Genomic DNA, 16,150 nt, shown 5'->3' on the forward strand with positions numbered 1-16,150 from the left:
TTCCTCTGCTTACTCTGCTGTTTTTCCTCTCTCTTCGCTGACATTTCCCTCTGTGCAATATCTTTCTACCTTCCCTTTCCTCCCTTTTCCAAAACACGGCTCATCATTCTATGCCACTAATGTATAGCAGATTCTGAAATACTGTCATCTGAGACAGTTAAGTACTAAACAAAACATTACCAGGGTGGAGGAATCACTTACCCTGATTGACAACAAATCGTAACTTCTGTATTGTTGCCAGATTGCCGCTAACTCTGTATATTCCATCAACATCTAGACCTGAAAGAGAAACACATATTTCATTTTTGATCATATAAGTATTTTTCTTTGTACATCTGTCAGGAAGCCAGAAGTGCCCTAACAAGTATGAAGAAGAGCAGTGTAGTGAACGACTGAAAAATAATCCACCTGACAACTGAAGTGCCTCCTGCCTGATTAAAACAACAATGAAAAATAAACGTGGTAGATTAACTTAAGTGAATACAAAACACCTAACTATAATTATCTTGTAATTCTGTCAGCAGAATACGGTTCCGCAAGGGTGTTTGAGTGTGACGGGAAAGGGAGAGTGGATTAGTGCTCGTAGGGAAGGGCTGTTTGGGATACGCACCGTGCTACGCCAGCCCTGCTTAAATGTGGGGTGTTTATATTAATAGTGCTGGGGAAACTTCTCAGGCTGGGGCCTGGGTTTTTCAGACGTGAATTTCTGAGGCTGTGACCTTTCTGAAAATAAAGCTGCCAGATGCCCACTCTGAAATCATGACATGAGTGAGACTACGCACAACTAACGTTTCTTTACTATATTCTTCATAGCAGATCAGACAAGTTTGAAGATTAAATTAAATATCCCAAATAGCATATGCCCTGGAGTACATTTCTTCATTAATATAGGCCATTCTTTTCAAGGACAACCTGACAGTCTTGCTTCTCCCTCCGTATCTACTCAAGGTTTATCTTCTAGGTGAAACTAGATGTCATACTCCCTTTTGTGACATATTATCTCCTACAGCAAGCTCTGCTGATATGACTGTTTAAAATAGCACTTCCAGCCCCGGTTGCATAGCTGTAGCATTTCAAAGCACATGGGAACTGCTCTCCTTTCTCAGGAGAATTAGCTATTGTGCAACAATGACCAAATCTGCATGCTTAAAAATTGAAAACACTAAACTGTACATTGTCATTTCACATTTAAAACTTGCGAGTACATAAGAAGCTAAGAGAATCTACACAAAACAGGTTGTTTTAAGGCTACTCACCACTTGGAACACAAGTTTTAATTAACTTTTGGCAGGCAATTTCTGAAAAAAGCCTTTCTCTTGGAAAATGCTAATTTGTCAAAGCCAAAAATTTTCACAAAATATTTCCTGACAATGTATTTAGGGAGATTTTTTTTTTTTCTCATTTGGGGTGGGGGAAAAAGGAAAAACTGAAATTATGGGAAAGAGTGAAAACAAGTCTAAAAGCCCTGAAGCCCAGTTGTAATAACACTTAAGTAGGAAAGAGTCGAGGTTCAAGTCCATATTTCAACAATACTTGCATCGTGCCTTGACCAATGCGTGCCATAGCCAGTGGACTCGACTGCTTGCAGCTATTCCTCACTGATCTTGAAACATTTTAAAAGATGTACTTTTCCTTTTCATGCAGACTGAAACCAAATAATGTCTTTTGTTTGTTTGCATGTTAGTTTTCGCTCTTTATAAAATACAGTTTTTATTTTATGTCTATTCTGCTAGGAACATCCTGATTTGGTTTACATTAAATAATCTATTTCTAAAATGAATAATAATTCTGTATTATACACTGCTTATCTATGTCTTTTATTAGTCAATTTTCTACCTTGCACCTGTGGGTGTCCTGCAATATAATACGGAGGGTGATGATTCATTTCAGGAAGATCCCCTTTGGTTAGAGAGGGATAAAGAAAAGGTTTAAGAGAAATCAAAAAGGATTTGGTAATCAAGAACACTTGGAAGTTATCCATCTACTGGATATATAACATATGAGCAAATGGAAATTACTAAAATGTTTAAGTAATGCAATTCTATCCTAAATCTGAAGAGTCTCATTCTGTTTTAGTAAGGGGAGAGTGAGAGAGCAAGAATAATTCCCAGCATAGGAATGTGGGACTCTTGTGGTAAGGGATTGAGAATTACATCATGTAAATTGAAGTCTAAACCAGAAAGTAAAGAGGAAAAATAAAACAAACAAACAAACAAGCCCCAAAACAGAATGTTAACTTTTGCTTGGATCTAACTCAACTTGGTTCTTAACCTTTTTGGATATGTGGAAACGAGAGAATGTCACTCTGCCTGACATAGCAATGTGTCACATTAATAGTATCAACTTGGAACCTACATAAATTATCCAGATCGAGTGAAAATGACAAACTACGTTGTAAATGGGAGGATATTACATGTTGCAAAATGATCTGGAGTATACAAGTGCATTATTCTTGTTATAAATTTACTTTGTTCCAGAAATGAGGTCTGATTATCATTTCATTTGGACACTATACAATATGGCAGAGAGAAAAAAAAAAAATCCAAGAATATCAAGGCAATTATAGTGTTCACGTGCCATCAACTTTCTGCTCCAACAACTTTGAAAGTTAAGCCAAACCAAACCAATGCAAATTGGTGGATTTGGACATCCTTTTCATGACCACATTATCTTAGCTGGATTGTTAACAACTTATTTTGGAAATCCAATTAGGCGCAAAAGAGAAAGAGAGAGAAAAAGAGAGAGCAAGATGTCTTTATAGTTCTAATATCCTGAGTCTATGAACAATTTTCAAAGCAAATTCACTTTTAAGGGCACCTCTATCAAGAATAAAAACATTACTGTACTGCTGTCAGTGTTTCTTCATGGCAGGCTATAAATACTTAAGGAACAAGTTGAAACAAAAGCTTTGCAGAGTTTCCTATCTGGTGCTGGCGTTTAAGTATAGTGGTAAAGAACGTTTCAGAAAAAAATGTCATTGTAATAAAGTCCAACTGTTGTTCACTATAGGGTGACCTTGCGTTTTGGAGTGGGGTTTTTCAGGGAAGAATTGCTGGATTTTGCCCTAGAGGAGAACAAGTATTTTATTTGCTTTATATCCCGATCTCCAACTTTGCTTCTGTTTGTTTTAATGAGGAACCTGAGAACAGGATAGACCCACAATTAGAAATGACAGTTAAAAACATGATAGCAACATCACTATTTCCACCCTAAATTTTGTAATGGTATTAGAAATGTAGGAAAGAGACTTTCTCAAGAATGCATCAGCTTAGCTGCCAAACTATAGGAACAATTTAACTATTTTAATTTAAAAATATATACAAGTACTCCTGCTGAGAAAGATAAAAGGTAGCTGAACTCAGGTTTAGTTGAGATACACAAACAATAATGAACATCATATGCACTCTGCATAACTGCACAGGAGATCTTAGAAGAACACTTGTTTAAGGGCATTTCTCCCACTCCTACTTCTAGTCAAAATGGAAATAACCAGTAGCAGTCTGAGCTGGAACCAGGTATTGCAGAGAAATATTAAAAAGAAAGGGGAAAATGAGAGCTTAGGTAGTATATTTATCCAAACATATGTTTTAAAATATTAGATTTTGATATTGGTTGAGGTAGTCCTGATGCTTTATGAACTGACTTGAATGAAACGTTCTCATTAATTCTTTTCTTTTGTATAGAACAAATCCCTTTCCCAAATCACACTGCATTCTGCCTAAGCTTAATTTATATTTGACAATATCTTCAAACTGAATATAAAAGGAAATTCTCTATGTGCAGGGGGTGTGGTATACAGAAACTTCTCTCTCTGTTTTTTAACAATAATTAGAATTTAAAACATAACATTTTAAACGGTACTAGGTAACTTCCTGCATAGCAATCCATGAAACTTTCACCATTAATATATCCTGAAATAGGTGTGGTCCCCAGGCCTGGTAGGAGTTTTGTAAAAGAAACCATCGTGCTGGATTCAACAACAAAGTGAAGTACAAACTTGAAGAAAGGCATTCTTTAGTTAGTCCTTTCATTTAAAATCAGTTATGTTCAGGGCAAAAATATTGTATTTCAAAGAAGCCTATTATGCCTTCCCATAAACAGAAAGATCATACGTTTTAAAACTGAAGTATCATTATGTAATCAGGCTGTTGTATTATAAACTATTTTGTGGGCTCAGATGCCCAGGGCTATCTTTACAAATATTTAAGAGGTCATTATCAGGGTATGTTCTCCCTAAAACTATAATTCTTTCCTCCTGTTTTCGTATGCATCTTACCAAAAATATCTGATTTATAAACAATTTTTAAAAAATTTACTAAGGGCACAGAAGTGAGACATGAAGTCATTTAAAGAACCAGAAATGCATGAATGCAGCAAAACCACCGATGTCAAGATAATGTGTCTGATGAGAAAAACACCACACACAAAACAACATGCAACAAAAATAAAGTTTCACAAAAAAGATCAATATTTGTATGACAGTAAAAGGAAAATCGTGAAGAGTCGCAAAGAATAAATCTGACATATTAAAATTTGACATTAAATGTACTGTGTCTGGATAGGGTTGCAAAAGGTACCCAGGGTTTCAGGTGAATATGGGAGCAAAAAAAAAAACGTTTTTGTCTGATGCCATGGAAATCAGGGGTGAAAACAATGAGAACAACGAAACAAATTTGAGTCACACCACAGAGAGAAAAAAACATAGAGGCATTAAGAGCAAACAAGGGACACATGGATGTAAAATGAAGTGCGGTGCAGAGGTGGTGTGAGCTGAAGGTACTTGAACCAGCAAACCTGGTATGCGGCTTGATCAGCTTGGGTTGAAACGAGCACCAGCTCCTTTTGAACCTAAGACTATCTGAACTCAGCATGGTTTTCAGTGTTGCTGGCATCTCTATCCTGCTTTTTGGCGTGGCGTTGGGTGGGGTTAGGCGTGTCCCAACGCTCCGGGAGTGGGGCTGGAGACTGACACTGGGATTTGCTCCACTCTGCTGGAACAAAACTTCTGCTTTGATTGACAGAACTACCCACTTCTTGTGCTCCTCCCATCAAAGGATTGCATTCATGAGGCTGAACACAACATCCCAGCTAACATCTGATATGAAAACAGGTCCCATCCCTAGTCCAGAGAAGGTATTCAGCTACCATGGAAGTGAGTGCCATACAAATGTCATGTTAGATAGTTCTACCAGACAGACAAGGAAGAGACGGAACAGTGGGTGATAATCAGAAGTCAATCTGAAGGCAAAGAGATAACCACTCTTGTAAAAAAAATCAGTTGTCACTTATTGGTGCTCATGATGTACACCTATCTCATTTACAAATAAAATACGGAGAAACACTTGGAAAGACTAAGGCTGGAAACAGTGGCAGAAGAGTTATTCTGATATTGTAAAAGGAGTAAGAGGGATGCACTTGGAGACTTGCTAGACTGACCTCAGTCCCAGACAGTCTACTTAAATAATTAATTTAAGACTCTATGAACAAATAATTCATAGCAAAATATAATTAATCCCAAGCAGCATAGTTTCATGGCAATCAGGGCCTTGTCTAGCAAACTTGTTGCATTTTTTGATAGGATTGGTTTTTTGACAAGATTGGTTTTTTGACAGGTCTGGCTGATAAAGGCAGTGGTGTTGAAATAGTATGTTTGGCTTTCCATGAGGCTTTTGACTTAGTACCACATGACATTTTGATTAAAGCACTTGCATTTTATGGAATTAACAGGGCATATATTACATGGATTAAAAACTGGCTCAACGACAGACCTCAAAATGTGGTAGTTAATGGGAGATATCAGTTAACAAGGTCGTAACTGGCAGAACTCTCAAGAGTGGAGCACTCAGTCCAGTACCATCTAATACCTTTATCAGAGGTATGGACAATGAAAAGAAAAAAAAATCTCTGTTGGCAAAGTAGGCAGATGACACAAAGATCAGGGAGATATTAAATAATGATGAGGACAAGTAAAGTTACAGAAGGTCTGAACTGCCACTTTAAATGGTCACAGTCCGGTTAAAATAAGTTTTCATACAGAGAAACACAGGGTATACCCAGTACTCTGGATGTAGGTTACAAAGGACTTGAGGGTTATTTTAAATAATTAGATGAACATGATCTCTCAGTTCAGTGCTGTAGCAAAGAGGACTAATGTGATCCTTTGAATTATAGAATGAGGAATATCAAAGAGAAGAAGGGAAAAGATTGCGCCTCTTTGTGCGCTACAAATAGGATCTCCAGTAGAGCACGGTATTTGATACAGAAGCAAATAAAACAAAATGCAAAATATATGCTTCCTTGCTTTGTATTAAAGAGAGGGTGGAGCGATGTCCTCTCAACCGGTACTTTTCACATATTTACAGGTTCGGGACTCATGACCAGCACTGCCCAGCTGCAGGACCTGTGACAGACAAGCCCGAATTCAAGGTGGCATGAACAAGATTTTCTTTATTCTATTATTAGTAGAAATCCACACTGCATCAGAATTTAGTAAAGGCAGAGATAGTGGGGGAGAGAAGGGAGAGGAGAAATGGTGCTAGTTCTTAACACGCTAAGAAATGACTCTATAGGAGGTGTCTGACATGAGGTTCGGTGAATCTCTTTAGGAAATTAGCTAACAATAATAATTCTATGTTTGACTGCAATAATATCAGGAAGATGAGGGGCATTCCTACATAAAAAGAGAATCTCATTTTTCCTTGCAGTAATAACTTCAAGATGCAATGAAAGGAGAAAAGCTTGACTAAGAACTTACTGTTTTCAAGACCCTGTAGAAACTGTTTAATGGAAGCAATTACAACACTGCATACGAACATTACATACTAAGAATAAGTAACAAGTGAATATGATGGATGATATACTTTATTCTGTTTCATATCACTTGATGGTAGAATTTCCACTTAGATATTTATATACAAATAAATAAGGGTAGCGACAGTACAAAGCAAGTGCAATTTAAACTAGCACACAGTTCACTGCTATGCAGGGCTGCTGTTTAATGCCTAAATCAAGCTTGCTTCGTGTTCTTCTCTATTGTGTTGCACTGTCTTTGACATTCAAGAAGTTTATGGTTTAAAAGCCCCAGGAACAACAAGACTTACTCAGAAGGCTCCCTTGTAAGAAGAAACAAAACTAAGCTTTGAAGCTATTTGTCTTGAATGAAACCATCGAGCACGCAGCGTGTTGACTGTAATTTTGCCGTTACCTCCAATATATACTTTTGCCATCCTGATAGTTCCACTTCTTGCAGCTAAACAAAGTGACCTCATTGCTTTCCACTGTATTTTCTTTTAAACATTGGCTGGGATGATTGAGATTCAGGAATGTGGGAAAATGGATTCCCAAGCCACGTCCATCCCCTTTAATTCTGAGCTGTAATTTTTGGCTTGGCTTGAATCACAGTCATCACATTTCAGTCTGAATCTCTCTGTAAAGTGATCTTTCTTAAACATTTCTTTCACTCATCATGGGATCAGAAACAAAGCCATTCTAGTCTTTCAGCGAAACACTTACAAACGTCTTTTTACAGCAACTCACAAGAGCTGAATTTCCTTTAAAAATGTTTGAAAAAGAGGAGGTTTTCATTGCCTGATTGTCCTCTTTGTGAATCTTGTCATCTGTATGCCATGAGCTACAGCTATTTTAATCTGTTTTTGTTTGCAATCCATTTGGTGTCCGCCCAAGAAAATGCAGGTGATTCTAATTAACTTACTGCTGAAGATGTGGAAAAATCTCAATTGTGCTACAGAAAATTATACACTTAAAACCTTCCCTCTATTATTTATAACAGCTTATTAATGAAAATGATTACATGAATACATTTACCACCTGATTCATCTTTGTTCACTTTTTAAATCAACAAGGTTTATGCTAAAGGGGAAAAACCCCTACCAAATACAGACCTCAGATACAGCCATCAGCTCACTCGTTCAAAAAGAATGGCAGATGAAAAGGAAATAACATCGTCTTATTTTATCCACCACAGTATAATATCTGAAATTACCAAATGTTTGGAAATAGCCATTCTCTCTCTGTAACACATTAGTATTTAATTTTGTGATTTTTTTTTCTTTTTTGTTTGCTTGTTTGTTTTCTCTTTTAATACCTCCTTCACCACTCCTATTTGCTCGCATTTGCCGCAGTTACCGCTTCCCACGTACGGGTCAGTAGGTCCGTTCTGACCAATGCATACCTTGCCTGAAATAAAATAGGATTTCTAGGGTTCTCTGCTGCTTTATCAAAAATATATATATATTTTTCCTTGCTTAACCAAAAGGTCTTTCTGGAGTATCAGGAATCGTAAGAAGCTGACTGGTCCTTCACAAGTTACTCTCTTGGGATATAACCAGCTTCATGTCCCCAGAGATGAGCAGCTTCCAATTCTTAGTGGCACTGGGTATTTTCTGCTAGCTACAGCTACCAACAGGCTGCTTACCACCTTCCACCAGTTACCATGTCTATTAGTCCGGGCCGCGCAATATAAGCTGTGATAGTCTTAATTTGAATGTGACGACACTGTGGATAATGCAGTTTATTTTGGGGAGAATGAAAGGCCTGAATAAAGGTTGTCATTTTAGGAGAAGCTAACGATGGAAAAACTCATCCGCTGTGTGACATGATCAGAACAGCTGGGGATGTGGTGTGGTGGGTGGGGGAGAAGAGAGCCAAGGTATTCTGTATGTTCAAGAAATATATACAACATTGCCGTTTCTTATATCCCAGCTGTGCCTGTTAACTTCTGGAAACATGTAGAGCTCAGCAATAAAGCATACTTGACTGATATTTACTGCAATGTGCATTGTAAGAGGTTTTCTGTCACACATTGCGTTCTGAAAGAGTTAAGTAACATGAAAAATACAGGCTCAAGATTATATCTGTCATGGATGAAAATACTACATTTATGCCTCATTGTAATCCATTCATTGGTTTATGGACCCTGAGCCCTCCAGGGAGTGTCACAACTCCACATGATACTGCTGAGAGCTGTATTTTGCTTTTGGATTTCTGATTTAGCTGAAAGAAGTTTAAAAACACATGTAGCCTGACAACTCCCTATTGGCTATACAACTGAGGAGGGTCAGGAGCATAAACTATTCCAGCAAAAGCCAGCTGTAACTTATGCTCACTAAACTGGCTGAAGATCTGCCTGTTACAGACAGTAGCATACAAGAAATTTATGCATTTTGCTAAATCCTCCCACTTTGGTTAAACTGTGCTTCATTTGGGGATCCATCATCACCACCATCATGCCTATGTTTTTTGAGCAACATCAGAACGCTAAGGGAAATTGCACTTTGGGGGGTCTAACTCTCCTCTTAGGACTGTGTAGGACTTGCAGTTAGGTCCACTGACACCAGTAGGAACTGTGGTTAAAAGCTAAGGGACAGATACAATCCTCCAAACATCCCCTACTCCCAATGCTGATTTTAAAGAGAATTTAGTGCACAGTAGGGACAAATCTTTTCCCGTCTTTCACAATAGTGAGAGATTAAATTAGACCTCAGTAATGTCACCTCCCCATCCTGACTAGTACTGCTGCTTATTGGACTTTTAGCGGTTGGAAGCGGAAGAACTGTGCGTTTGGGCACACATAATCATCAGCCAAAATGGGTAAGGAGTTTGCATTTTCTGGACTGTAGTGCCTTTGCTTGGCAGAGAGATTTATATTTTTTTAATGACAGTGACCGGGACAGGAAATTTAGGGTGGAATAGGGATATTTAGGCTGGAAACTGAAAGTCACAGGGCTGCTTCTTCCACCATTCCTTGGCTTTTTAGAGATAGTTGAGTCCAGAGAGGCCCAATACTCTTCTATATAACAGATCCATTTTTTACCTGACAGCATAAAGCTATGCTCTGTTCAAGCTTAGATGTCTCAAGCTTATCTGTCTTGTCTTCAGGAACGGGTCCTACCTAACCATCTGTGGGCACTTTCTACAGCTGGTGTGCATTGCTGGGACGCGGACACAGAGTTTAACTGCCATAGTTCAACAACGGTTAAAGAAATATCAGTGAGGCACTTGATAGTACTTGTTTCGTTGCATAACTCGGAAGGCTGGATCTGTTTCTTATGGTTAAAAATTAGATCAGTTAAGTTCTGGATTTCTAACAGAGGGAATGTGCAGAACCGTGCGCTAAAAATGGAGTTCGGCTCTCGCGTGTAGTTGGTAACGGTCTTTGTTTATTCATATCGTATTGTAGGCATCTATCGTTGTATTTGCTTTTTATCTTTCAGTGGGAGAAAACATGTAAAAATCAGATTGTTTAGTCTAAGGCACACTATCAGACACCTTCGGGTGTTACAGTCCGTGCCTGTGTGGAAAACTCAAAGGCTCTACTGGAAGATAAGTATGCATTGGCTATCTAACACCAACTTACTGAATTCTTAGCATTGCATATCTGTCTAACATATAAATGCGATAATACAAAGGTGTGTGTATATGTATATACGTAGATAACTTCTACTTTAATAATATCTTTCCCAGTGTACATTTAAAGACACAATAATGATTAAAATCGTGGGATTCCACTGAATGCTCTTACACCTTCTTTTGTGTGATAAACCTCTAGTCTAATTAAAGTGAGCAACATTTTCCTTTTTTAACAAAAGTCATATTTAGTGTTATGAAACAGTGACATTAAGCAGCACTAGGTGAAAAAATGGAAACATTACTTTCAATATGACACAAACCTATTGTTATTTTCCATTTATTTTGCCATCTTAGCTGCAGGACTCTGCAGTTATATATATTATTTTTCCTATCATTTCCACTACATTTACTGTCCCCAAACAGGTTCAGGTAACTTAAAAGCTTTTTTTCTTTCTCCATTTAATTTGGGCAAAATCTGAACCATCACCAAAGCAACATTCAGCAAAAAATGTAGTCAAGCTATCTACAGAAACCATAAAAATCCTGAACTGGGTTACAAAGAGTGACAAGTACCAAAACTCAAGAGAGTAGCACATACTTCATTACTTTTGGCAGAAGCAACTCTGTAGTTTTCATTTTATTTTTTGACATGCGTTCCATGGTATACTACATTAAAATAGCACATAACTTGTGTATGAATTGCACAGGAACCCCTGAAAAAAGGTTGCTTAAGTATAGTCTGGAGTGGAACAAATTGCTTTCTACTTTGAAATATGAAAAAAAAAATCACAATGAAATACACGTAATATAACTGAAATACAACAGAGACATGCAAGAAATACAGAAAAATACTGATTGCTCATGAGAAAAAAACTAGTTGCTGGCAATAAAATGCACTGGATATTTGTTAGCTGAATTTTGGGTGAGGTAAATGTATAAATATGAGTATCATCTGGTATTTTCATGCAAGATAATTATTTTAAAATTTGAGGCTACAGGAAGAATTTTGATTTGAATCATTGTCTTTGTATCTTAATGCTGACTGAGACATGGAATGATGTAAGAAAGGTAGAAATCCAATCTCATTGCTTTTACTAGGGTTCACACAGACCCTCTGGTATTTCTGAAGGCTTGGAAAGGCAAAGTTGGCATACAGTGTTTTCCGTATCTAATTTCCTTCTTTGGTGAAAATGCCAGTAATTATTAATGACATTTACAAGACAGTTGCAAAGTTTCTAACACAAACTCTTACTGTATGCTCTGCTCTTTGTGTTCTTTGTTTTTTTAAATGTATAACACATCAGAATACAAAAATGCAACTGAAATAGAGGTAATAAAAGAAATCATTGTAAACAATTTCTAGTGTGCACATTCAGATACTTTTCAAACATCTATATATCGTGACTGTTTGCAAAGTATCAAAAGAGATTGTGTCTTTGCTCAGTGATGGTAGAAGGGCTCCTGTGAAAAAAGCTCTGTCACTGGATCAGTGCTATTTATGACCAGAGAGTAGCCACCGCTGTGGGGATAGTCTTGCAGGTCATAGATCAGGACATTAAATAAAGTGAGCTCCTCTGTTTTAGTGGTAAAGCAGGAAAACCTGATTGCCTAAAGAGCCCCCTTCCAGCATCTTCCACCTTCCTGTTTCGATTTAAGTCTGGCTTACAGTTTTTGAGAATTTGAGTAATTGTGTTTTCAGTGGTTAGAGAGGATGCTCAGCTTGTTCAAAGTTAAGTTTATAGGCTAAGTGAAAGCAGCGTTCTTTAGAAGAGGATGTATCTTATCTTTCTACTAAAGTTTATTAAAAATATGTAACACCTGATAATTTAACACCAAACGAGTGGCTGCTAAATTTCCCCCTCTCTCTGTCTCTGTCTCACACACACGCATCTACACACAAACAGAGGAATGCTTCTTGACTGCCAAACTATGTGCCAAGATTTTGTTCACTTTAATCTCAATCATATGAGTTAGAGAACCATGAAACAAAGTTTCTACCAAGTATGCTGACAGATTTTTAGTTCTAGTGGCTCCACAGGGCATCACTACAAGTACGCTAAGAAACTTTTCTTATTAAAGATTTCTGAGCTGATCCGTTTTCCATTTAAGTCAACATGAGCAGTATCACCATAAAGAACTCAACACTTGCTAACTGATACCATACACTCATTAAAATTATTTCATTTCTAAATAAACAAAAAGTTGTGGTACCTCCAGCACCATTGTGTGGTTACTGCTGGCACAGGAAAGCCATTTGGTGGCAGCTACTTTGGTGAGTTGTGTCACGTAACACACTGTCAGTTCAGGACTGACAAATCTCAACATATGGTTTGAAATATGGGGGGAAATTTTTCCTGGGAAGATGAGGGGAAGAAGCGTGGAATAACCTCTTTCTGTCTTTTGAGGACTTTCTTAGTTTCTGGGTGAACACACCTCAGAGAAGACCCATCACCTGACCCTTGGTTTGGAGGGGTCCATCGTGATTTTAAGAGCCTCACTATTACCTGTAAATAGCCCATAATCTGGGCAACTTAACAAGTTCTTGTTCTTTGTTTTAAAATCCTGAGAGAAAACCTGGATATTTACAGTTCTGATCCAAATACATAAAGCCTAAGGCCCCCATCCAACAAAACACTGAAACATTTCCTTAGCTGTAAGAAGCAACCACAGACCACAAAATAGATCTATTCAGGTCCTTAAAGGGAAGTCTCCGTCTGTTTTGGTGGGCAGGGGCTGGTATCAGTAAAGCAGGAATGATAGAATGCAAAAACCTCTATCCGTTACGAAGTCGAATAAACATGAGAAACCAGTATCTAATAGCAATGTCTGCTTCCCAAGAATTTCAGTTATTTGAAATGCATCATTTCTGACACCAAAAAAATAGGTGCGTGAAGGAATCGTGCAGGGAGAGCTGGATCGGGCTGGCTGGGGCTGCTCGGGATCCGAGCGATACGGTTCTGTTGTGTTATGAAACAAAATGGCCACATTTTGCTCTCATTTACATATATGTCATTCCTCCCAAACCAGGGAGCATTGTTTGTCTGCGTGAAGACAAAAAGAGGTTGGTTTGCTATATAATTAGATCCATGATCCGTGAGGATCCCGACTATAATAAAACAATCTGCTAAGCGAATATACGACGGGAGATCTTTAAAAGACTTGTTAATTCCTTGGGGGTTTATCATGCAGCAGCCAATTTAGGGACAATTCAGTTACTAGATTGCTAACAATATCCGTTTCATAAGTTCAGGGGAGTAAACTGAGCTAAAAAATCTTCTCTTAAAGGAGGGAAAACCTTAACAAAAGCCTCCTTTTTAAGCTGCCCTCTTAGTTTGCCCTCCGCCTTGCTCCTGAAGCTTTCTGTTGGTACAATTTCTCTCACTTAGGTATCAATCCCCTTAGACTGCTATATTATATGGTTAAAACACTGATGTAACACTAGCTGCTACAGCAAATAATTGAAGTAATAAACTACAACTGCAGTTATTTGCTCTCTTGAATTGCAGTCAGAAAAAAGGAGACGGCGTTTTTCAAACTGACCCCACAGTGTTGCATACAGACAGCAAAACTTTTTTTAATGTGTTTTCTTCGGTTGCTGTAAAACTTTTTTGAAAAAAATATAGTGTAGTTGTAGTAACTTATTTTTTTTCCACAGGAAAAGCAATTAGTCTACAATGTGGAATTATGCCTTCATAATTTTATTTAAAAACCATAACTTCATTTTTAAGCAAGAAAGATGTTGAAAGAATCTGAAACTACAACTACCTCTTTATTTTCCCCTAAAGGAACTTAATGGACTTAACTTTTTTTTTGGTGTGTGTGTGTGAACACCTCCTCTAGGCCAAGACTCATTTTGTCAAGTGTTAGCCCAAAGTGTTCTATTAATGGCTGAACTGCAAAGTCTGACTAAATGGGGTTTGCAGTGGAAATACTGCCAGCTCCTCGTCTGTGATGGCATGTATACTGGACTAGGGCATAGTGCCTCGCATCCTCGGTGTATTCAGGAAGAAAAGAGAGGATTTTTGTGTCTATCTTTTTATCTTTTTCATGCCTAGGAGGTGGATACCCTCATGTGTGAGCTTCCCTGACTCTGACCAGGGGGTATGTCAGGACCTTCATTTTCTCTTTGGCACAGAGTAAGCACCAGAGACAGTCAGCTGGCTTTAAATTTCTCTAGACTTTTCGTTTCAGCATGTACAAATGTCAACTACTTGATTTACAAAGTATATTAACATTATTTTAATATCAAAGAAATGTTGTTTGATTCTTTTTTATTTCACAGGTTAAGTGGTTTATTTTATTTATTAAGCCTATTGAAAAAGATTTTATGGAAAATTCTGAAGACAAAATGCCCTGTTTCCTTCTACATGTTCACTAATAGATATATTATACAATGCTAGAAAAAGGCAAAAGGCCAAACTCATCTCTGGTGTAATTCCAGTAAAAGCAATAAAATTACACAAGGCATGAATTTGGCCCAGGCATTGTAAATGTTACTCTGGTGCACACTGAGTGTCTGCTTGTTGTTACTGGCAAGGTTTAAAATACAAATCCCCATTTTTTTCACAGACATGGATACATTTCTCTGGAACAGATTAATCAATGAAACAGGTATCAGGTAACTATGACAAAGATGGCAACTGGTTCAAATGCCTGCCTTTTTTATGGCTTTTTCTTCTTCTAGCTGACTTACCATCTCTGCTTTCAATTTTTAAAAATATATATTTATTTTCTCTTTTGTGCATTGTCATTGTGGGGCTTTTTTCCTTTCTTTTTTTCTTTTTTTCCCTGCTGTTGTCTCCTTTTCTCTAATTTGTCTTGTATGCCCTTCCGTGATGTTTCCTGTTGACACTTCTTGATATTTTTTCTAACTGAGAATGTGGCTTTCTAGCAGACACAGAGGCCCCAGAGTGAATACCCTTCAGAGCCAATTCTGACTTGGACCTTGCACAACACTATTAACTGGCTCTTACTCTAAGAAAGGTGGCTATAGCGGGATTGCCTGAGCCTGAAGACAGAAATGGTTGAGGAAAGCTTGCCAATATGTTTGCACTAAATTCAACCGCTCTTCATTTCTACTCAAAAGAAGAATTAAAAAAAAAAAAAAAAAAGCCCAAAACTCAGTCACAAACTTGCAAAGACTTTTCTCAGAACTTTGTTGTTTTATATCGCATTCATTTGTATGTTTAAGTTTATGCTTCTTGGCCCCTTTAAAGTAAACATAGTTCAATGCCCTCAGAAACAGTTTTCTTCAGCCCACTAGAATTCCCTGGAAAAAGGCTTTATCTGCTGAACTGCTGGATATTTGTGTGTGTGTGTAATTTTTTTTCCTATCAGCTTGTTTTGTTTCCGTTTTTTTTTTTTTTTTTTTAAATTCAGTGCATATAAAAGTTGGGAGCAGAAGCCTCCTTGGAACAAGATAGAATCATAAAAGACTTCAGGAATCTCATCACAAGCTAAACAGTACAAATCTCACATTCTTCATGGAAGTATTAGCTTTTAGTGCGTGCCTGGATCCAAGCATAATAGATTATCCCAAAGTGGGAAAGAATGAACAGTACAAAATTAGCAGAACTGGGAGCTCAGATCATTTGGTGGAGCAATATGATCTCTGTACTTTCAGGGTACTGAATTCTAAAGCCACTGGAAACAGTATGTAAAATTATATCACAGTAAGCAAGGAAGCATGTGTAGGCCTGGGAGGAGGGAAAAAAAAAAGTTTGGAAAATACCTTTCCAGAGGAGAATAAGTACTGAAAATCAGTGAATGAGCTTGTAGGAAA

The 16,150-nt window shown here is 37.6% G+C and overlaps 1 protein-coding gene across 1 annotated transcript in view; it reads right to left on the minus strand.

Annotated features, from left to right (window-relative positions):
* The window catches only part of ARHGAP15 (Rho GTPase activating protein 15), a gene marked incomplete at its 3' end in the record, with an annotated part of 312,226 nt that overhangs the window by 104,576 nt on the left and 191,500 nt on the right, over positions 1-16,150 (minus strand). The window contains exon 10 of the mRNA XM_082001330.1: positions 202-279. Within this exon, the coding sequence (XP_081857456.1) occupies positions 202-279 (78 nt within the window). The remainder of the gene's footprint in view (positions 1-201; positions 280-16,150) is intronic.

The sequence above is a fragment of the Phaethon aethereus genome (genome assembly GCF_964289735.1).
Source record: "Phaethon aethereus genome assembly, chromosome: 6".
Lineage (NCBI taxonomy): Eukaryota > Metazoa > Chordata > Aves > Phaethontiformes > Phaethontidae > Phaethon > Phaethon aethereus.